Below are 24,926 nucleotides of genomic sequence, written 5' to 3'. Positions count from 1 at the left end.
TTATAATAGTATAGAAACAAAAAACACAAAAAAAACCAATTCAATCCAATATTTTTTTATTATTATTATTTGATTCACAGATCAGGTTTAAATGACATTTTGACTACTTAACGTCCCTGGTGTACATTTTCAATATCTGGTCACCTTAGTATACAGTCTTTAAATAATCCCATCATCTGTCAGAAATCATATTAAATCATGGAGATTTGGAACCACACTTTCTGGGCTCTGACTGAGCAATTTCTTCTACCTTGACTTTTTTTATTTGAACGTAATTTATATTTATTTTTTGAGGTCACACACATCCTTTGTAAGCTCTTGGCAGCTCTTTTCAGGCCTTGTTCATTCCATTCGTTCATTATAAAAAGGTGTGCAGCAAAGTCATTTGAGGTTTTTCTTTTCTTTTTTCAACCCCCTTAAGATTTTATGTACTGTCTATTTCAATTTTACATTACAGGTGGGAAAAGACCTGGCATGATTTTACTTTTTTTTTTTTTTTTTTTTTTTTACAGGGGAGTACATATATTTTTAGCCACCATAGCCAAGGGTATTCATAAAAAAATATGGCTTTCTGGGGTTATCTCTTAATTGCTGGAGCATGCGAATTTTCACTTTAACGTGAAATTATCATTTCTGAGCATGTAATAATACAATTTCTCACTTTTCTATCCTAATGCAAAATGTATTTCTGAATAAAATAATCTTAATTCAAATCAGCACTATTTTATAGTCTGTCTGGGAGCATATCAATATTCCTGGAGTCTCCTTCCATTTCCAAATTTCTGTGGTTGACATAACTTAAGGTGTCAATGCCATTACTAATTGGTAACAGTGTGGATCATTATGCATTTATTTCATTTTGCATTCATGTTTTTGAATTGTGAATTAAAATATATCTTATCTGTCGCTTTCAAATATTGTAATAAAAAAATAAATAAAAAAAACTTTAATTTGTTTACCTCATATAGCTAAGGTTTGATAAAATAAAAACCAGATCTAGTGAATTAAAATATTTGACAGAGACATTAAAATTTTTTTATTACTCCAAATAACCAAAAACGACAACAAATGTAAAAAAAAAAAAAAAAAAAAAAGGGGGGTGGTGGTGGTGGTGGAGGGGGTAATAGTAACACGTATAATGCAGCTGACAGTACAAAATATAGTTGTGGTGCAAAATACATAATTATTTCATGCATGTCAGACCAGTCTCTTGTGCTCAGGAAACAGTGATTTGCATTTCTTTAACAACCTCCCCAAGTCAGTCTTGCCACATGGTCAGTCTTCTGTTTTGTTGATTTAATGAAACCAAGAAATTCCATCTCTGAAACAGCCTGAATGAAACGAGCGCTGTCAATGTTAAGAACAATACATATTAGAAAAATAGGTTTATAAACAACTTCAAAGGTAAGTGACTGTGTACAATTAATAATTTGTTCATTCATGAGTCACAAGCTTTTATCTTTAACATTACCTCAAAAAAATGCAGTAACAGTACTTTTAACGAAGTCAACAATTAAATAAAAAACACTTTTTCATTACTAAAACAGAATGAGCAAAAAGTCAAAAAGGATACTGCTTAAGGCTGTCATATTTGCCACACTCCTCAGAATTAGTATCTTGGTCCTCAGCAGCTGACATCACAGTTAGAAACGCCTGAAAACATCAAACACAATGACAGGTTCAATCCACGCTGTTAGAAAAAGATAACCCACCTCCACATGTAATTCTGATTTAGCATGTTTATACCTCAAGCCAGTCATATAGATTTATGAGTCTTCCACACTCAAGATGAAGCTTGTATACAATGCAGAGGTCTGGTGCAGCACTGGAGATTGTGCCAGCATCTGTTTTCAGGCTTTCATTCTGCAGCAAAAACAGAACGGTTACAAAATGAATAGACCAATATACAGTATATGAGAAACGATGGACACCAAACAATACTTTCATTGCATGGAGGAGGAAAAACAATGAGAATTTTTCTCAAAAGATCTTTCATGTTCCGCAGAAGAAAGTCAGTCATGCAGGTTTGAAAATAAACGAGGGTGTGTAAATGATAATTATTATTTTTGGGTAAACTTTCCCTTTAATACATGGATTTGGGCAGACTACCAAAGGCATCACTCAATCTGTGTTTTCAGTTTGAAAGCTGTATGTATGTTGGCCTTAAGGTTATCTATAAGCTATTGTGCACCTAAACAATGACACAATTCACATTTAGAAGGTATGTGTATTCAAAATTTAGCCTCTCCCAACCTTCAATACCGATCAGAAACTTTGATGACAGCATTCTGCACTTCATTTTCTCATCAGATATTCTGCCCAGTGAAATGCTCTCCAGTATCAGAAGCGTCTCAACCATTACATTACAAAAAGATGCTAAAGCTTCATCTGAAAATGATAACTTGTTCACAGATTTATTATTTTCCATATAGTGAATGGCACAATGTGCATTATATATGTAACAGGGAGCAACTCAGACAGGGTAAATATGCTTTCTATTGGGGCAACTGTCACGGAGACCACAAACATATCTGACCCAACTGATTTCTACAAAGACGTTTGTATTTTAAGGCGCTATAGAAGAGAACAAACATCACAAACGGTTTAACAGCCTTTGCATGATACATAACAGCACTGACCAAAAAAAAAAGAAAAAAGATGACACAGGTGCCATGCAGCAAGATTACTAGCTAAAATTATCACTGTTAACGCTACAGTCACAATAATATTTTGAAGAAATGTCAGTGAGCTCAAATATTATTTGGTTATATTCTTCTAAATATCTTCTTTTGTGTAACACAAAAAAGAAAACGTTTTGAAACCATGTAAGGGTTAGGGCTGTCAAAATGGCTGAAAAACTAAATTAGAATTTTGTACTTAAATATTCGAATTATATTCATATAATTTCAGTTAGGGGAAAAAAAGCGTTTGGCTTCTCTCCTGAGACCACAAGAGGGCGCATCAGCAAAATATTACTAATGCACATTTCTTCAAAGCAATAATAACACGCCTATCTTTGAAAAAAGTGCATAATGTTTAAATTAATGTTTATAAACCTGATATAATTAATTTGCTCAAACAGCATAATGTATAGATGTATAGTTTAATACAAAGGACTGAAAACTAATCACAAAGAGTACTTTTTCATTTAAATACATGAGATGCAGTGGGATGGGGAAAAACCGCCGTAAAGTCTCGAGACATGTTTTTTAAAAGTTGAACTTACATTAATTTTGCATGGCTTTCTAAACATGCATCTCTTGTGCGAGATGCGAGTGCAACGGTGATAGATGTCTCTCTAGAAAATGCGATAAATATGCTTTCTGTGTGAACAGCCTGGTTTCAGTTTTTATGTAAACAAGATCTTCTCCGCATGGTTTCTTTTTCTGCAATATTTTGAATGAACAACTTAGCAGCGCTGCATCCAGTGGGCTCAACTGGATAAGCTATGAAAAACCTTAAAATGCAACGACACCAACATCGTCATGGCATCTCGTAGACCACTGATAAGGCAGCCTGATGCACACCTAAAATTCAAATACGTTTTTGCATGACCAGTCTTTGGGGTTGGGCTTTATGCTTGAGTTTGGGAAGCTCTGCAATGCAACATATTGGCTGATGAAAAAGGGAAGAATTGTATATACTGTGTCTCTTTGAATTTTTTTTTGAATACCTCAACTGAATACCCTGATTAGTCAAAACGAGTGGTCAGTTACCTGCAAATAGTAGAAAGGATGACTGAGAGCAGCTTGAATGGATGTTCGTGGGGTGACATTGAGTCGCTGTCTCAAGACCCCAGAGGAACTGTAGTAGCACACTTCATTGAGTGGTTGGAGTTCTGCTGGAGTCAAGTATTCTCTGAAGAGAGAACCAGAAATCTTATACTGCATAAAGGATTTTGTGAGAGAAGCAAGTACTTAAGCACATCTTACACATCTTGCTCATAATGTTGTCTACTCACCTCACAAGGCTGTCAATAAACTCTATCACCTGGCTTCGAAGCACTTCGAATGGATTCATTCTCTTTGTTCTTCGGGACTCTTTTTCAAGCAGAGTCTGCACACAGAATCATGGCCATGGTTAATTTTAAATCCACCAATGTTATTTTTCCAAAGCTGAAAGCAGAGTACTTCATTTATAGCATGGTCCTATAATCTAGTACTTAGTGTGGTCACAATACCAAAATTTCAGTAGTCCGGTACATATACTATGAAATCTTAAAAAATTTTAATACCATGTTGTGTTGCCATTTGAAGCAGTCTACACTAGATGTGTCAAAGTGAACATACCAAATCCATTTGTCCCGTGGGTGAACGTAGCACAATCATATGGAGTACATCAGAAATAATGAGGCATATATATTACTGTCTGTCCCAGTGACACATTGTGCCACATCCAGTGTAAGATGTACTATTGAAGGCAATGCAATAGGCATTAGGGTTGTGTCGATAGACGATAATATTGTGCACTGACGATAGTTAGAGATAGCAAGACGATTAATATTATTATTATTGGGTTGGTAATACTATCTAATTAATATAAAAGCTTACTTGTTCCATCATATTTCTTTTTCTGCATTTTTACAGTGTTGCACATTATATACAGTGGGGAAAATATCTGAACCCCTGCTGATTTTCTAAGTTTGCCCACTTATAAAGAAATGAAGGGTCTGTAATTTTTATGGTAGGTTTATTTTAACGTATAGAGACAGAATACCAACCAAAAAAAAATCCAGAAAAAACACATTATATAAAGGTTAGAAATAGATTTGCATTTCTGTGAGTGAAATGAGTATTTAACCCCCCTGCAAAACATGACTTAGTACTAGGTGCATAAACCCTGGCAGGCACAGAGGCTAGACATTTTTTGTAGTTGGTCACCAGGTTTGCTCACATCTCATGACAGTATTTGATCCACTCCTCTTTACATATCCTCTCTAAATCCTTAAGGTTTTTTGGCTGTCATTTGGCAACTCAAAGTTTCAGTTCCTCCACAGATTTTCTATAGGATTGAGGTCTGGAGATTGGCTAGGGCACTCCATGACTTAATTGTGCTTCTTCTTGAACCACTCCTTTATTGCCTTGGCAGTATATTTTGGGTCATTGTCATGCTGGAAGACCCATCTTCATTGTTCTGGCTGACGGAAGATTTTAAGTACAAGGCCCAGTCCATTTGCCCCTCAATGCAGTGAAGTCGTCCTGTACCCTTAGCAGAAAAACAGCCCCAACACATAGTTTCCACCTCCGTGCTTGACTGTACACAAGTTCTTGGGGTCATAGTCAGCATTTCTCTCCCTCCAAATACGGCGAGTCGAATTAATGCCAAAGAGCTCAATTTTGGTCTCATCTGACCAAAGCATTTTCTCCAAAACCTTCTCTGAAACATTTAGATGTTTTTTGGCAAACTTTAAACGGGCCTGTACATGTGCCTTCTTGAACAGGGGGAACTTGCGGGCGCTGCAGGATTTCAGTCCATTGCGGCGTACCAACTTACCAAAATTTTTCATCGTAACAACAATCAAGCCCCTCCCGTGTAGTTTTGGGCTGATCCTTCACCTTTCTCATGATAATCCTTACCCCATAAGGCAAGATCTTGCATGGAGCTCCAGACCAAGGCCAATTGATGTTATTTTTATTTAATTTTTTTTTATTTCTTCCACTTCCGAATAATCGCAACAACAGGAGTCTCCTTCTCACCTAGCTTCTTGCTGATGGTTTTGTAGCCCATTCCAGCCTTGTGCAGATCTACAATCTTGTCTCTGACATCCTTTGACAGCTCTTTGGTCTTGCCCATGGTGGTGGGAGAGGTTGGAATGGAAGATACAGACTGTGTGGACAGGTGTCTTATACACCTAAAGAGCTGACATTAGGAGTCACTTCTTAACTTCTAAAGTGACAGGACTAATCTGTGGTGCACATTAGCACATAAGCAATCAAATCAATCCATAACCCTAGCTGGTTGGCAGGGGATCAAATACTTATTTCACTCACTGAAATGCAAATAAATTTCTAACCTTTTTTCTTCTGGATTTATGTTTAGTATTCTGTCTCTATCTGTTAAAATAAACCTACCATAAAAATTAGAGACCCTTCATTTCTTTGTAAGTCGGCAAACTTAAAAAAATCAGCAGAGGATCAAATAAATATTTTCTCCACTGTAACCAATCACCCACAATTCTGTTGAGTTTATGAATGCAGTGGCCAATCAGAGGCGTTCAGATGAGTTTTGTTGTGCATTGTCACTGCCTGAATTCAGATCTCTTACGAATTTTCTCATCATAAACAACAAGGTGCAGATGTACGTGCGATTTATGTATAAGAGATTTATTCATCATACAGTGTAGAGAGCTTTACTGATTATAACGGGAGTGTTTTTTTAAAGTGCATAAACGTATGCTAGACTGAAGTCAGTGATGATGTTCTTTGGCAATGTAAATGTTCTTAGCTCGTTTTTTGTAGCTGCTGTTTGATTAAGTGAGGAAATGTAAGCATTATCATTTGTACTTGCAATGTTTCTATTAATTTGCTATCATGTTTAATACACATATAGTTATATTTAAAACATTAAGCTGCTTTTAGCCTTACGCTGGAGTTGGTTCACTTTCTGGCAATGAAACAGTAAATAATTTATAAAAAATTATCAGTAATCTCACAGGCTGACGATAGGATGCTAAGACAATTGAGTATATCGCCCAACACAACTAGGCATTGCTGGCTTGTTGCTTGGTGTTGCTAAACGTTTCTTGTTAGTAGATGTTACAGCTAGTTGAATTGCTAGTATACTACATTAACACTGCCTAGTTCTGAAGTTTTACAATATTAGGTATAGCTGTTGTTTATACAATCATTAATATAATTCTTTTGCAATGACAAAATAAAACTTTGAAAAGAATCAACAGCATCTTTGGATTCTAAAATACTGGAATACACTACACAACTTTTAAAAACTGATCAGATTTTAAAACACTAAACGTTATGTACTTGCTGAGTTGACCAGAGGTGCTACAGTAATGGTAAAGGCAAACCAACATCAACGTTAATATAATCATCTTTAACTGAGGAATTTGGGGTGAAAAACTACATTACTCGTGATGCTGTTCAAAAAATTCCACCAATCACAAAGCTGAATCATGCAAAACACACCAAAAGCACTCTTTAGCTCCACCCACTGCCATGAAGAACCGCAAATGACATAATTGACTTGGCCTCCCTACATATTCATAATACATAAATCTGTGGTAAACTAAATCCAAATTAGCTAAGCAAGACAACAAATACTATGCCTTTTGAAGCTGAAAGAGATCTGTTTTCTGATATTCCATTTTTCCTGAGAGGATGCCATTTCCAGAGGAATCTTCTGAAGAGACACCTGATAGACAAAGCAATGTATTACTACGGTTATTGTGCATCTAGACATGAATTTTTGAATACACTTTTTTTTTTGCTAATTATTACAAATGATAAATTATAAACATGACGAACAATTCTAAATTTACCAATTGTGGCACAAAAGGTAAATTCCATTTTTACAATCTTTAATAACTAAATGAAATAAAAGTGCATTATTGCATCCCCTCTGTTATTACAGTAAAACTTTATCCCAATTTTTTTTCTACTTTATAATGCAGAAAACAGATTCCAGCAAAAATCACATTCAGAAAATATAAAACATGCTCCCCCGGTGAAAGACATGACCATGCCCACCAACTTTGAGGCAAAAACTAATTTATTGTAAAACTATCATTTCAATAAAGATTTATATCTACTCAATAGTATAACGATAATAATACCAATGAATATGTTCTGATTATTATAAGCGTGCACTGCAGATATGTTGTCTGCCACTTAAAACAGCATGGATTCTGAATAGCTGTCTATGTTTTTAATGTTCATCAGTTGGCAAGAAAAAGCTGAGCTGCTTACTAACGTTGCATATATACTAGAGTTGAGAATATGCTGATAATACAGTGCACACACATGTGAAAGCATCTTTCGTGTCTTAAACAGTTGGATGGAAACACCAAGATGCACAAAAATGCACATAAAAATCGAGATGTCTGAGCTGAAATGTTTTATTCAGTAAGAATCTGTGCAAAAACTACCATGGAAACATGTTTTCTGAATAAATTTCTTGATATGACTTTGTCATGTAAATAATTTGCTAAGAGAGAAAAAAAAAAAAGAGCATGCCAAATGTTTCCCTGGTAATTCCAAAAAGATTCATCAAAATGATTTGCTAAACTTACAGACATGCTTTAGTTTAGATCCGAAACATTAGGCATGTGCCGCTGACTTAATATTCTTAACCAGTTTTTCCAGAAGTGTCCTCTTGAACACATGGATGATCTAATTTTTCCTATCTAAAAAAAGCAACTTGGAACACATACTGTTTCTGACTTACCCTCCAGTGCTTCCAATCTGCCAATAAAATCTTCCAATTGTTGCAGGACATTTTGCAATATCTTGGTAGATTTAAGAATTTCAGCACACTTCCGTAAAGCTACAACAAGCTCATCTTTTGCTAGAATCCTGCAAAGAAATACGAACTACGTGTGAAGATTGACACTGAAATTTTTTTATTTATGACCAGACAGTAGACCAAGTTACCTCAGAAGCTGCAAGGCTGAGTCATACTCCTCTGTCTCCCACAAATTCTTCTCAATGCAGGATACATGCAGTTCTCGTATCTATACAATAACAGTTATCTGTTATCTGCACAATAACAGTTTCATATGTGCTAAGCATTAAACACTCTCCATTATTTAACTGTAAATACAGTGGAAAAAAAAATCTTGCTCCAACTCATTTTAAAGGGGTCATATGATGCGATTTAAATTTTTCCTTTCTCTTTGGAGTGATACAAGCTCTTGGTGCATGAAGAAGATCTGTAAAGTTGCAAAGACTATAGTCTCAAATCCAAAAATATATTCTTTATCCAAGTGAAGACTCTGCCACGCCCCCCCTAAAACTTCTCATTCAAACACGCCCCCACATATCTACGTCACTATGTGGAAATATTTGCGTAATGCCACCCAAATGTCACGCAAAGAAAGAAGGGGGGGGGGGGGGGATTCAGAAACCGCAGTTAGTGGTGAAGCAGCCATGTCAGGGTTTCTAGCCGAAAGAAAAAGCACTTTATTTGGCCTTCTGAAAGTAGATGCATTTAGGAAGCTTTAAGATTACTTACAACAAAACAGCAATGCATTTTTTGGACGACTGTTTCGTGAACCTAGGAGAGGAGGTAATTCTGACTTTGCTACAACAATCTGGCGCTTTTGAATCAGCTACTGTAAGTATGTTTTGTTATTAGTTTAAGTATTTGCTATTGACTGTTCAAATGTGGAGTTTTGCGTGTCGTATGTGTGTGTGGACTGTGCGCGCGTGCGTGTGTGAGAGAACAAGAGAGAGAGCAAGAGAGAGAGAGAGCGAGAGAGACAAGGTCACATAACAGTGGAGTCAGCTGTCTTAACCGGTAAAACTAAGGACATTATTAACTGTCTTTACATTTATTCTGAAAGATGAAGCTGGCGATTATGGAAAGGGCATTACATTTCCGACGAGTGCTTGTGGTGTTCGGCCAATCACAATGCACTGGGTCAGTTGGCCAATCAGAGCAGACTGCGCTTGTCAGAAGGAGGGACTTTGTAGAAAACGACGCGTTTGAGAGAGGCAGGGCACAGAGGACCTACAATAATGTACAGTATTTGAAAAATAATGTGTTTTTTGAACATTAAACCATGTCAACATATTCTTTTACACCAAATGCACAAAATAATGATCTTTAAAAAAAATCATCATATGACCCCTTTAAATGAATATGCATCTTCGATTGTATAAAGTTAAACTTTTTTTTTAAATAAAGTTTGTCAACTTTCTCAAGTCATTGGTAATGCCTACAATCTTGTCACCAGCAAGTCACACTCATTTGTGTTGAAAATCATGCAGTCATGTTGCTTTCAATGTGTTTTTCTGGCAGTCTGGCACAAAGTTTATCTTTATGCAAATAACTAAGCAGTACAAAAAAAGCCAACCTTCAGTCGTAAAAAAACAACAAACAACTTCTACCTAAATAAATAAGTACTTCTGACAAAACCCCAAAAGGCAAAATTTAAAAATCACACCCAATGGACACTTTATCACCCCATAAGGCCACAGGAGTTGATTCAAAAACATAAATAAATAATCAGTGTAAACTTTAAGCTTCAGTGTATAGTATACTGTATACATACATACATACATACATACATACATATACACACACATACACACATATTTATTTATTTAATGCCATGTTAGGGTTTCCCGTGGGAGTCCCACATTCGTTACTCTACATTTAGTCATTTTGCAGACACTTATCCAAAGCGACTTCAAATTGGGGAATACATTAAGCGATTCATCTTAAAGAGGCAAACAGACACAGAAAGTTTCAGGCATTGTTCAAATAAGTACAAGCTAGAAAGGGAAGGAATAAATAAAGAGAAAGACTTTTTTTAGGATGAAGTCAAATAGTGCTGAAAGAGATGAGTTTTCTGTTGCTGCTTGAAAATTGTCAGGGATTCAGCATTCCGGACAGGGGTGGGAAGATCATTCCACCAGCCAGGAAGGGTGAACGAGAATGTTCTGAAAAGTGATTTTGAGCCTTTCTGTGATGGTACCACAAGGCGTCGCTCACTAGCGAATCTCAGACTTCTGGAGGGGATGTAGATTTGTAATAGTGAGTGGAAGTAGGCGGGTGCTGAGCCTGTGGCTTTTACATGCAAGCATCAATGTCTTTAACTTGAAGGCGAGCCGCAACTGGTAGCCAGTGCAAGGAGATAAAGAGAGGTGTAACATGGGCTCTTTTGGGCTTGTTGAAGACCAGTCGCACTGCTGCATTCTCTCACACACCCCGTCATGTTGGGCGGGTGGGGGCACTGGTCTGCTCATTTCAAACCATTGGAAATACTCAACCCAACTGTATTATTATAATTACAAGTAAGTGCTGTCTCTTCTGCTGACTATTCGCTTCTCCCAAGTTATGACAGTGACCAAGCAGTTTAAATAGTCTACAGTCGCTGTGGCCGCCTTCTAGTTAGCACACCCAATAGCCTTTAACTGGGCAATTGCTCAAATTGAAACTACACTTCACAAATAACAATGCAAATAACACAGGCTCTTTCTTAGCCGACGAATATTATTATAAATACAAGTAAGTGCAATCAAAAATACAAACTACAACCAAAAAACAAAGTAGAAATAGGTAGAAATCAACATATTCCATCCTAGCAGCAAGTAATAATTTAAACAACAGATCCACAAACAAAGTATTAAACAAAACACATGCACTGCTATCTCTTCTGCAGACTACTCGCTTCTCCTCACATTCACACAGAGAAGCTACAATTTCCTTAACTATAAGGGATTGTTATTAAATAGATATAAAAAGAGTTAGCTTTGAAAAGGTTGGTTATGCTTTATTTTAAGGTTGTTCAATTATACATTTAAGTACTGGGTAATAACAATAATTTACTACATGTACAGGGTTTGTCTTAGGGTAACTTCTATGTAATTATGCATAATTTATTATTATTATGATAGTAAGTACATGTAACTCGTAATAAGGACACCTTAAAACAAAGAATCATGAAAAATTTTTATATAATACTATAATAATTTATATAGGGTTTTGATTATACTGTAGGGTTTGGTTTACGGTTAGATGCATATAATCATCCACAATTTACTGTTATTACTATAATAAATACATGTAAAGACAGTGTAAAATAGGGTTATCAAAAGGTGTACTTACATGCTTTCCTAAAGGAAACTTAGGCAGTGATGAGGTCAAAGAGTGCAGACACTGTAGAATGGGATAGTAATTCTTGTGGTATTTATGGAGGTTTTTCAGTAATTTTTGACATACTTCCTGTAAAGATACAAATCACAAAAAAGATTAGTATTAATTAATTTATGATTTAATGCCATGTCAACAGCAATGGCTATATTTATGGCAAAAACAATTCAATTGCATCATTCAAACAGTTCAATCAATATCATTTCAACATAATGTTTACAATAAGTTAACAGTTTTGGTAAAAAAAAAAAAAATAAAAAAAATAAAAATAAAACTAAAATACTAAAAATACTAACTAAAATAATAATATCCAAAATAGCAATAACAATTATATACAGTCTTTCATCTTACTATATGACTAAAATTTCTAAAATTATTACAAGAGATACCTTTTAAAAATGTCCATTAATACATTTTCTGAATTAAAACGTTATCTGGTATCATTTAAAAATTGACATTCTACTAAAATATGTTTTACACTCAAAAGATTCTTACATAAAATCACAAAAAAAAAATTCTTCCCCTTTCAATAAATATGAATGAGAGCCTCTTGTGACCTATTCTAACTTGCATCTCTTATACACAACCTGGGATGTATTCCAGAAAGCAAGGTTAACTTACCATCTGCTAAACCCTGAGCTCTCGGTTGATTAACCCAAACCTTTGCTTACTTGAGGTATGTTGATTCCAAAAATGCATCGGGGAGTAAGTTCATTCAACCCAGAGTAAGCTCCTGGCTAATATTCTCAACAGTATGATGAATCGACGAGTCACTATGGAAACAGACGCTAAGAAAAATCGTGCCATACTACTAATTTCTTCTTCCTCTGTTCAAAGCCCGTTTACACACTTGGTTCATATCGCCACATAACTGATGGTTGTGCAATCATTTTTCTTTTTTTCTGTTTAATATTTAATCCTTGAGAATAAGAATTATATTGTTTGTTTGATGCTAATAAGAAAATAAATCATATGAGATACTTTTTTATAGAAATAAATTATAGAAAATGCCGATCCATGATGTGTGAGATAATATAAAATGCAATAAATTAAATATAAAAAATTAAGCATTACCTTGTCATAATAGTGTTTTAAAATGTATACAAATAACCTATTATATATGCCAATAAAATAAATATGGTAACCATATTAGAATAATATATAACCTTATATACTTAGTGCTTTATAATTAACATATCATACAACTATATATATATATATATATATATATATATATATATATATATATATATATATATATATATCTATCTTTACACAGTATATTACATAACTATATTGTAAAAACATATAATATTGTGCACAATATGTCACCCCCACTGGACTCTGGTCAGTAGGTCATGCATGCGCTGAATAAGTTTACTCTGAAACAGAACCTACTCTGGCGCAGCTTGGTTCAGACACTATGGCTACTTACATACCCCTAAACCAAAAACATAACCTTGTAACTCAAAGCAACTCGCTTTTTGGAATTCCTCAAACATACCCATTCAAGACACATAACTTGAAAGCACGGTTAACTTACAGCTAAACCCTGATCTTTCGGTTGATTAACCCCAAACCCAAACCGTCTGGGAGTAAGTTCATTCAACTCAATAGTATGCTCCTGGTTAAGACTCAAGACATTCTCAACAGAGCGACGAATCAACGAGTCACCATAGAAATGGATGCTAAGAAAAAGCGCACCATGCTGTTTCTTTCTTCTTCTTTTGTTCATTGGTCGTTTACATGCTTAGTGCATATCGCCACTTAATTGATGGTTGTGCAATCATTTTTATTTTTTATTCATGAGAATGAATTATATTGTTTGTTTGATACTAATTATATATTAAGTCATATCAGATATGAATTTTGATTAAGAATTTAGACATTATAGAAAATGCTGAACCATGTGTAAGATGATCATATAAGATGTAATAAATAAATATAAATATAATAAACATTATCTTGTCATAGTGTTTTATAATTTATACAGATAACTTATATATGCCAATAAAATTAATAATAACCATATTAGAATAATATATTACCTTATTACTTATATTAGCGCTGCCTGCTGCCTTTTTAAAAGATTTAAGCAGCAGTTCAGCAGAGAGTAGCCGCTTTGTTTCATCACTGCATCACAGCAATGTTATATTTTTGTTTTTGATTAAAAACTGAGTATCAGTAACAGAACTGATATAAGACACATTCAACAAATATTGACTGCTTGGATCTCATCTATAGACACATTACATTAAACAAGGTATTCAGACTTCAAACACACAGTGTTGAACTTTTTAGCTGTTGAATGAAATTTTATTGTCACTGATCTTTTATTTAATAATCGGATAATAACCCCGCTGTCTAAGAGGGTTACCAACTGGTTGCCACCTAAAAGACACACTTGACCTTATGCAGAGGAAATCTTTTAAGGTGAGAATAAAGATTTATTCTTAAGTATTAGTTACAACGATGCATAATAATTAGCATGCTAAGGCAGCTTAGCCATTAACATTCAATTAAAGTTAACCAGTTAACCCAAAGCTGCATTACAAAGAACTGCCTATGATTAGTATGCTAGTCTGAGCCGACGCTGGGCAGAATTTGTAAGAGGAATAGCAAAAATAGTGTTTTAGATTTGTAATATTTTAGTCAATTACATGGACTATTGTGGAATAATAATGTTACCTTGACATGTTCATCATTGGTAAGGAGCCGCACCTGTTCCTGGGGCTCCTGAGTCTCCACATACCTAAAAAGACATACGTTCACTTAAGTGTGTAGCTACAGAACTGTTACTGAATCCCTTTACTGGAGTGAACATTGATGTGTATACCTCATGAACGAGGGTAGATGGCGGATTCGTTCAACGTTTTTTTTGCTCAATGTCTTGGCAGAAAGCAAGGCCTCTTGTTTTTGGCAGCAAAGCATGCTGAGAGGCTGGCTTTTAAAGTGCTCCAACATAGAGAACTGTAAGAAGAAGGGTTTCATTAGAGCAGTGGTGCCCATCCCTGATCCTGGAGTCACCCCAACACTGCAGGTTTTGCATGGCTCCTTAATCAAACACACCTGATTCAGGTCATCAGCTCATTAGTAGAGACTCCAAGACCTGAAACTGGTGTGTCAGAGAAAGGAGACATGGAAAATGTGCAGTGCTGGGTGCCTCCAGGACCAGGGTTGGGAACCACTGCATTAGAGTGCTGGCAAAATATCCATATTCCTTTAAGGTGGAATATCATGAAAATCTGTCTTTTTCTGTGTTTAAGTGCTCTAATTGAGTCCCTGATGCATCTACCAACCCAGAAAACGTGAAAAAAAGAACAACCAAGTAATTTTTTTATTTGGTAAGCCTTGTAAAAAAAAAGAAAAAAAAAAAGTCGCTCAGATTTCGCTCTCCCCGTAACGTAGAATGGGGATGTTATTATAATATTACCAACCCTTAATCTGCAAGTTTTCACCCATGGTGCCACCATTCTGTTTTCACAAGCAACAACAGTGTACCAGTTCTAACGCCATGCTGAAAGTTCAAGCAACGCATGCTAACTGTTCTGTCTTTGGCTGCACTGATGAGCACAGAACACTATTTAGAGTCCCAGCCTCAGAGCAGACAATACAGCAGATGAATTGATTTATTAATTACATAATACAACGGTGCTGCCACACAAATCTAATAAACGTGATTTCTTTCCCAGCTGTTTACCTTCACTGACATAACTGACTGTTTTTGTAACTTGTGTGTTTTTAACATAAACGTGTATTTGACAGTTTAAGTGCAATAAGACATGAAAGAGAACTTTGTTTAGTGCTCTCATGCCGTGTGACAGCTGCTTTCCGTGTGCGTGCTGCGTGTGTGCACCATATATAAGAAGTTTAAACTAATTTGGATTAAAACGCATGATTTCAGCACGATAGAAAAGACAATCAGAACCAAACAGATGTTTTTTTGCAGAATATCTGAGGTACGAGCTGTAAAGGCACAGCCCCTGGAAAAGGGGGTGGGAAGCAGAATCTTATTTGCATTTAAAGAGATATGAACGAAAATAGCGTGTTTCTGCTTCCACAAAAATAGGCATTTTCAAAATGATATAATAAATGATCTGTGGGGTATTTTGAGCTGAAACTTCGCAGACACATTCTGGGGACACCTGAGACTTATACTGCATATTGTAAAAAGGAGCATAATAGGTCTCCTTTAAAAATTCTCACATCACATACACCTTCGCATTAATTATAATGTTTTAAACAGCATAATATATTAATTTGTAACAATCAAAGTATATTATTATTGAGGTCACATAACTGCATCATCTTTTATTCTTGCAGAAGTTTTGAAAACTTGGTAGTAAATATTACAGTGGAAAAACTGAATTACATAAAAGCCATACTTTAAATCCAAAACTGTCAGTTTTGAGACTCCTACACTTATCTTTGATTGGTAAAATGTCTTGCGACTAAAAATGCTTTTCAAATGAAAACCTACCACTTCAGGCTGACTTTGCACCAAGCCATTCTCTGCAGACTTATTTAAATATTGCACAGGAAAGACAGATCCGATCGGTTATCCAGATAGAAAAGTTAGTTAATGTTGTCAAGTGTAAACGTGTCGTGTTCTGATTGACTGATGATCCGATCTGCTTGATCAGATCACAGTGATCGCATGTTAATGCCAAGTGTAAACGCAGCCAAAGAAACATTACACATGCTATGATGAAAGGCCATCTGAAAAAACAAAAACTTGTCAGCTCACCTGTAGGCCCTTAACAAAATTCTGAACAGAGAAGTCATGGTAGAGGAAGATGCCAACCAGCACCTGTATCACCCTACTGCTGAGCTTGAATGGGAACTGAGAGTTCAGAATGAGCTATGAAAAACAAACAATGACATCTGAAGAACATACGGAATAAAACTGTTGACATTAACTTGCATTACAAATCTCAGTGGTTATTTACCTTGTCAAAAACAGAGGCTAAATGCTGAGTACATGAGAGAGAATGAAAGACCTCAATGCAGAGCAATGATGACACAGAGTGGGGAAGCCTGTGCTGGATAGCACTTGGAGACGTGGCAATGCCAAAAATAAAGATGAATGGAAGCTACAAAATAAAAAAAATGTTAATAAGATAAAAAAAAAAAAAAGAAAGATTAAGGATTTTCAGACCATGATTATATCCACTTTTCAATTTCAGGCATACAACATTATTAGCATTTTCTGCCAGAAAAAGGATATACCACTGATTTCAAGGCATGCAAAAGAAAGTTATCTTAAAATTGAGTGATCTCAGGTATTATGTACTATTTAAATGATGCTTCAGAGATTTGCCATGGCCTTGGCCTTGACAATCAACATTTCAACCTACAAACTTTCTAATGAAAGAAAAGAAAAGAAAAGAAAAGAAAAGAAAGAAAAGAAAGGAAAAGAAAAGAAAAAAGAAAAAAAGAAAAGAAAAGAAAAGAAAAGAAAAGAAAAGAAAAGAAAAGAAAAAGAGAGAATCTGCGCAGCTTTTCAAAAACAAAAATGGGTCATCCATCAATTGAAACTGCTTTGTAAGGCTTACACTGAAAACTGCTTTGCTGATTGTAATAGAAGCAATTTACGTGTGACATTGCAATGTCTATGCAGACAGTGTGTAAAAAATAATCTAGAAAAAAATCCATAAAATAAAGTTGGAGCTGAATTGATGGCAAGAGTTTGAAGAAAGAAAACACCTTGCAAGCACTGTAATAATATTATTCTATCACACATCACATACTGCTATAGCACATTTCACTACACAAATCCCACCTGCAAATAAGGATAAAATCCTGTAAAACTTGTGAGTTGAATGCCTCGAAGTCTTTGAAGATCACAACAACAGGCAAACTCTGAGGCAAGTCACTATTTGTCAAGCTTTCTGTCCTTTGAGGGAAAACTTGGGTGCATTTCTGCAAAAGACCAATTATTCTGATTGTTAAAGTAGCTTGGCACACCAAAGTTAAATTAATAACAAGCACAGGATCTCTTTCAAACGTCTACTAGAACTTACCAAACATTGTTTGCTTTAAGATTTTAAATCTGAAATAAGCATTTTATTCTACTTAGAACTTCAATTACATACAGTACAATTACATTAAAAAGAATATTATTTACAAAAGAAACAATCAAAGAGCATCATCTTGAGATTACATTACCATGTAATGAGCCCCTTTCAGCAAGTAGTATCCCAAAATGTGTTCTTTCAAAATATAAACACATCTTTCTATTGTAGGTAAGCATAGTTTATGTCCTCTTGTCTTCTCCTACCTTGGTAACAGTCTTGTACCACTGACATAAAGCACTAATTGTACACTGTGTCCTTTGAAGCAAAGCTGTATCATCTTCCTGTTCTTCATCCACGGACACTCCTCTTCCCATCAGCTGCTCTAGAACCTTCTGAATCAAGAGCTTCACAGCTGTCAAAAAGTGTTATATACAGAACTACAGGATTACTGTAAAACATGATTATCACATTTTAATGAAAACATGCAAATGCAAATTATATGAAGATGAGGCTACGCATCATGAGGCTAGTCATTGTAAGCTCCATAAATAGTTATTTTACAGAGATGGGTAGAGAATAAAGCTTGTCTAGCCAATCTTCCACTGAGATTTATATGAGAGCAAACCCTGCACACATACAAATGTACAGTGGGGAAAATATTTATTTGATCCTCTGTTGATTTTGTAAGTGTCTGTCATTTTTATAGTAGGTTTATTTTAACATTTAGAGACAGAATACCAACCAAAAAAAATCCAGGTTAGAAATTGATTTGCATTTCAGTGAGTATTTAATCCCCAAGCAAAACATGACTTAGTACTAGGTGCAGAAACCCTTGTTGGCATGCACAGAGGCAAGACATTTTTTGTAGTTGGTCACCAGGTTTGCACACATCTCAGGATGGATTTTGATCATTCCTCTTTACATATCCTCTCTAAATCCTTAAAAGTTTCTTGGCTGTCGTTTGGCAACTCAAAGTTTCAGCTCCCTCCACAGATTTTCTATAGGATTGAGGTCTGGAGACTGTCTAGGCCCCTCCATGACTTTATTGTGCTTCTTCTTGAGCCACTACTTTGTTGCCTTGGTGGTATATTTCGGGTCATTGTCATGCTGGAAGACCCATCCATGACCCATCTTCAATTTTCTGGCTGAGGAAAGGAGGTTCTCATCCAAGATTTTACAGTACATGGACCCGTCCATTTGCCCCTCAATGCGGTGAAGTCGTCCTCTACCCTTAGCAGAAAAACAGCCCCAAAGCATAATGTTTCCACCTCCGTGCTTGACTGTACACAAGTTCTTGGGGTCATATTTAGCATTTCTCTCCCTCCAAACACGGCAAGTCAAGTTAATGCCAAAGAGCTCAATTTTGGTCTCATCTGACCAAAGCACTTTCTCCCAAACCTTCTCTGAATCATTTAGCTGTTCTTTGGCAAACTTTAAACAGGCCTGTACATGTGCCTTCTTGAACAGGGGGACCTTGCAGGCGCTGCAGTATTTCAGTCCATTCTGGTGTAGTGTGTTACCAATGTTTTGCTTGGTGACTGTGGTCCCAACTGCCTTAAGATCATTAACAAGCTCCTCCTGTGTAGTTCGGGGCTGATCCCTCACCTTTCTCATGATAATCCTTACCCCATGAGGCGAGATCTTGCACAGAGCTCCAGACCGAGGCCGACTGATGGTTGTTTTGTATTTCTTCCACTTCCGAATAATCGCAACAAAAGTTGCCTCCTTCTCACCTAGCTTCTTGCTGATGGTTTTGTAGCCCATTCCAGCCTTGTGCAGATCTACAATCTTGTCTCTGACATCCTTTGACAGCTCTTTGGTCTTGCCCATGGTGGAGGGAGAGGTTAGAATGGAAGATACAGACTGTGTGGACAGGTGTCTTATACACCTAAAGAGCTGACATTAGGAGTAACTTCTAAACTTCTAAAGTGACAGGACTAATCTGTGTTCCACATTAGCACATAACCAGAATTCTAGCTGGTTGGCAGGGGATCAAATACTTATTTCACTCACTGAAATGCAAATCAACCTCTAACCTTTATGTAATGTGTTTTTCCAAATTTTTGGTTGGTATTGTCTCTATCCATTAAAATAAACCTACCATAAAAATTACAGATCCTTAATTTCTTTCTCAAGTAGGCAAACTTACAAAATCAGCAGGGGATCAAATAAATATTTTCCCCATTGTATATAATCTGAAATGTTTCACATATGCAAAAATACACACCTGCACATTCTTTGGCATGAACGGACACCACAAACGGTGTGACAGAATCCTGAAGGAGATTACACAGACTTCGAAATGTCATGGCATGATCTGGCACATTTACCCCTAAATGACAATAAAAGGTTTCACAGAGGTCAATAATAGACAGAGCCAATAGTGAGGCTGTGCTGTATGTACCAATGTTTTTTCCATCACAACTCTTCTAATTACTATTGTACTGACCTGTGTCTACCACTAGAGAGGATGAGTCAAGATATCAAACTTCCTGTGATACCTATCATTTAATTAAGAATGTGCCAATATACAATAACATTTCACAATAATCAACATGCATAATATTGTTATCGTGGGCACTTCAAAATACAGTGATTCGTTTTTTATTATTCAAAAATCAAATGTTATAACTGTATTATTTAATGGATCTAATAAACCTGTTGTATTTTTAACTAACGTTAACACAACTAATGTAACAAATGTAGCCATTTGTCACAAAGTTTTACCGATTGTTCTTTATAACTCTTTTGCACTTTAATCTGCTTGAAACATCTGTTTGCTTAAAACATTTAAATACATTAAAGAAATACACAAATATGTATCAGGTTAATTTTTTTATAAGAAAAGAGTTATATATCTGTTATAGTACAACAAGACTTTTTTTGCAATTTATCTCAATATCATTATAATACTGTGTGTGTGTGTGTGTGTAGAGAGAGAGAGCGAGAACTATAATTTTAGCTATATATATATATATATATATATATATATATATATATATATATATATATATATATATATATGCCTTACCCAGCATTAGAGCAGCTGTGGGGGTTTCTCTGCCTCTCTGTCTCCAGACATCAGATGAGCAGCCGAGGCCATGCTTTTTAATGAACTCTGCAAGACTGTCAAGTACCTTTTTATTCAACTGATCTTGTATTACCTGTGAAAATATATATTTATCAAGGAACAAAAACGTATTAATAGACGAACATATTAATGGGTTAGATAAAGAGGCTGCAGACGCAGAGAAGGACGTACCTCTGTATTCGTTTGAACAGTTTCCCATAATTTCTGACAGATCCTAAAGCGATCGCTGCCGTTCTCGTCACTATCATCCACCAAATATCCACCTACATGCCAATAAATAAAACGAAAATGCTTGATAATGGAGGTAAGTATTTGTAAACTGAAAATAATGATTATAATTACTCACCAACTCCTACATGTCGCTTTCTCTTTTTAGAGGCTGACTTAAAAACAAAACATCCCTGAAAAACATAATCTATAAGTCTGGATATGTATCATCATACATGTATTAATATCATTACTCTCAACAAATTACTTCAGCCACGTAAGGATTAATGAATGTCTGCTCAATGTTACCTTTGACACTGATGAAGTTAGAGGAATTTCGCTCATTTCTGTCCTTCAAAAACAAAAATCAACAGCGAACAAACTTCCATAAGACAGTACACCACGCGTTTATTCTACCGCTTTTTTCTTCTTCTTAATATTTTATGGCACAACTTTCAGGTGCATTAGCGCCACCTGCTGTGTAGTAGTGTGGGTCAAACTCGTACAACCTTATTCATATTAGCTCCTTAAATCTTATTTCCAGAATCTAATCGTCTTTTTCAGATAGGCCTGCTGCATTGAACATTTTAATTATTCATCACGTGAACTCCTTTGTGAAATGTTTGTCAACTCAGTTTTTAAAGCTGGAAAACAATCATTTTCTTCATTATCATGAACTGCTCTATGGTTTTGTCTTGATTACAATTTTCAAATTTTCCTGTCTTATGTCTCCCTATTTTATTCAAGGTATTATTAAGTGCAGTATGTTAAAATGTAAGTCTAGAATAAAAAAAAATCATTTATATTTCTCCTTGTTATTCTACCTTTACAAACATTTCTTTATAAAAAACCATCATCTTCTTTTACATGCTGTTTAATTAAAAACGGCATTTGATCGACTATATCCTGCCGTCTGAAGGATCTCAATCAGCACATCAGCTCTGCTTTCTGCACCTGTTTCTGATGTCATTAAAGATTAACTTGAGTCAGAACATGTTCTCAGTGGTCTAGTCTCCTCAACCCACTGTAATGCCATTGGGATTGCAATAATTTCTCCATTGTACTGATAGAGATGATCTGAAATTCTTCAGTTGAATTTGACATTAAAATCTTGCCCTGTGAATGCCACACCTACTACTGCATCTTAATATACATGAACATAACTATTGTTTTGAATTTATCATGATCAGTCTCATGTCTACAGTGGGTTGTGGTATTAACTATTGGTGAATTACTGACCATGGTACTGCTGGAATATTCATTTATTTCCATTTATTTTAGGAACTTTTGTTTTTCCATCTTTTCTTTCTCTCAGCATTGTTTCATGGCTTTTGGATGATCTTGATTAGGTCCCGACCCAGTAATTTATGGCATCTGTATTTTAAGGGTATTTCTCCTGTTACAACTGCAGTTGGGATCTTATAGCCCCTGTTGATAACCTAATGCTTTTTGTTGAACTGAAATACTATACATCCATAATCAAATGTTAATAGTATTAGTTCATTATAGTTCATACATTCAGAGCCAACCTCTCAGCTCCCCCGGTCCCTGCCCACCAAGCAACTCATTGAATCCTGTACTTGTTTGCGTTTACCAATAATTTTCTCAATGTTGTTTTATCAAATGAAAACAAATAACCTCAAATAATAAATCTATGTGTGAGCCTTGTGATGTACTGGCCAACCAATAAGGACAAAGTCTACAACTCCAAAGGCTTTTTCAATAAGGATTGCAAACGACTGCAATTAACCTTACAGAACCAGGCTAATATTCAACATCCCACTTTAATGGTCAATTTTCTTTAACAAGGATCTGTTTATACTGTGCCCTTAGATGATATGGTTGTTTGATTGTGGAGATTTTATTGGTCAAAATACATCATGGGATAATTATGATGATATGAATGGTGAAGTTATATATGTATTAATCGATAGAAATATCTAGTAGCTATGTGTTAACAATGGAGATGGTACTAGAATACAAATGAGAAAGAGACGACAGTAAATATCACAGCTGTTTCTGAATCTGCAGCAGGCCTATGTTGGTGGAAAGATAAAGAAAGCACGATGTGGAGTGACCATTATCCATTTTTTATAGAAACTACTTGATGATACAAGCAGGGGCGGATTTAGTGAATTGGGGGCCCCAGGCAAATATAGGAATGGGGCCCTATACATTTGCACACATTTACCTAGATCAACCTTGAGGTTCCTTTTTTGTCGAGATGCTTGCTGCTGCACAATGGTGCCACATTGTTGTGTCCAGTGTTGAACTGAAACGCGACCCATTAAGACATAACCGTCTCTCCCTTCCGAGATGCTAATCTGCACAAAAATCCTGATTTATAATCATGCCGTCATCTGATAAAATCAAATAGGCTACACATAAGATAAAGACTACAGCTGTACTGTGATTTCGGCTATACTTGCATGTAAAATTAGAGACAGTCTTCAGATCTTCAGATGCATAATATTTCAATTTGCTACAAGCAGGATACACAATAAGCACGTTCAACTCGGACACACAGACGGCTGTCGTGGTAATAAACACCGTAAATGGCAACCGTTCGTGTCTCTGCGCTTTATGCTCATCTCGTCTATGAAAAGTATTCTAGGGGGCCCTTGGCTTTTGGGGGCCCAAGACAGTCGCCTACCTTTGCCTAATGGGTAAGTCCGCCCCTGCTTACTAGAACCAGGAAGTATGACTATATTAGCCCAGTTCTGTCAACACTGCACTGGCTACCTATTAAACATCGTATAGATTTTCAAATCTTGCTTATTACTTATAAATCCCTGAATGGTTTAGCACCTCAGTATTTGAACAAGCTCTTGTTACATTATAGTCCTCCACGTCCGCTGCGTTCTCAAAAAACTGGCAATTTGATAATACCTAGCATATCAAAATCAATTGCGGGCGGCAGATCCTTTTCCTATTTAGCGCCCAAACTCTGGAATAACCTACCTAACATTGTATGGGAGGCAGACACACTCTTTCAGTTTAAATCTAGATTAAAGACCCATCTCTTTAACCTGGCCTACATGTAACACACTAATACGCTTCTATTATCCAAATCCGTTTAAGGATTTTTAGGCTGCATTAATTACGTCAACTGGAACCGGGGACACTTCCCATAACACCCGATGTAGTTGCTACATCATTAGAAGAATGGCATCTATGCTAATATTAATCTGTTTCTCTCTTATTCCGAAGCAACCGTATAAAACAGAAAAAGTCTGTATCCACAACAGATGGTCACTGCAGTCACCCGGATCCAGTACGTATCCAGCCCAGATAGCGGATCAGCACCTAAAAAGGACCACTACAGCCCTGAAAGACAGTGGAGACCAGGACAACTATAGCCCCAGAGACAGATCCCCTGTAAAGACCTTGTCTCAGACAACCACCGGGACAAGACCAGAGGAACCAGTTGAGTCCTCTGCATAATGTGACTTTGCTGCAGCCTGGAATTGAACTGCTGGTTTCATCTGACCAGAGGCGAACTGGCCCCCCGACTGAGCCTGGTTTCTCCCAAGGTTTTTTCTTCATTCTGTCACCGATGGAGTTTTGGTTCCTTGCCGCTGTCGCCTCTGGCTTGCTTAGTTGGGGACACTTCATTTCCAGTGATATCGTTGCCTTGATTGCAAATGATTGCAAAGATACTATTTAAACTGAACTGAGCTGGATGATGACATCACTGTGTGTCAACTTTACTGGAGTAGCACATGAAACCATGACTGTACAAAGGTGACTAATTGGTTTAGGACCCGTTTTTTTGTTCT

At 36.1% G+C, this 24,926-nt stretch overlaps 1 protein-coding gene across 1 annotated transcript; it reads right to left on the bottom strand.

The window, feature by feature from the left end:
• Positions 1-39: 39 nt before the first annotated feature.
• orc3 (origin recognition complex, subunit 3) lies at positions 40-21,621 on the bottom strand. The gene is made up of 21 exons (XM_042742053.1): positions 21,457-21,621; positions 21,287-21,341; positions 21,112-21,203; positions 20,881-21,013; positions 20,077-20,181; positions 18,113-18,261; positions 17,579-17,754; positions 17,190-17,196; positions 16,782-16,925; positions 16,580-16,693; positions 14,669-14,802; positions 14,521-14,584; positions 11,788-11,904; positions 8,607-8,686; positions 8,401-8,528; positions 7,283-7,368; positions 3,962-4,056; positions 3,717-3,858; positions 1,747-1,863; positions 1,574-1,653; positions 40-1,347 (listed from the first exon to the last, which is right to left on the bottom strand). The coding sequence occupies exons 1-21, from the start codon at positions 21,490-21,492 to the stop codon at positions 1,242-1,244; spliced, it is 2,160 nt and encodes a 719-aa protein (XP_042597987.1). The 5' UTR covers positions 21,493-21,621; the 3' UTR covers positions 40-1,241.
• Between the last annotated feature and the right edge of the window lie 3,305 nt (positions 21,622-24,926).

Source organism: Cyprinus carpio, chromosome B17 (genome assembly GCF_018340385.1).
Source record: "Cyprinus carpio isolate SPL01 chromosome B17, ASM1834038v1, whole genome shotgun sequence".
Classification (NCBI taxonomy): Eukaryota; Metazoa; Chordata; class Actinopteri; order Cypriniformes; family Cyprinidae; genus Cyprinus; species Cyprinus carpio.
The sequence above is the reverse complement of the archived record's forward strand: the minus strand, read 5'-3'. Positions and strand labels throughout refer to the sequence as shown.

Bases quoted from the DNA above. Each gene is read 5' to 3' on its own strand.
- orc3 (XM_042742053.1), bottom strand. From the start codon at position 21,492: ATGAGCGAAATTCCTCTAACTTCATCAGTGTCAAAG. The intron at 7,369-8,400 runs GTAAGTCAGAAA...TTTGTCTATCAG, and splicing joins CAGATTGGAAGCACTGGAGG to GTGTCTCTTCAGAAGATTCC. The intron at 1,654-1,746 runs GTATAAACATGC...TGATGTTTTCAG, and splicing joins ATCTATATGACTGGCTTGAG to GCGTTTCTAACTGTGATGTC.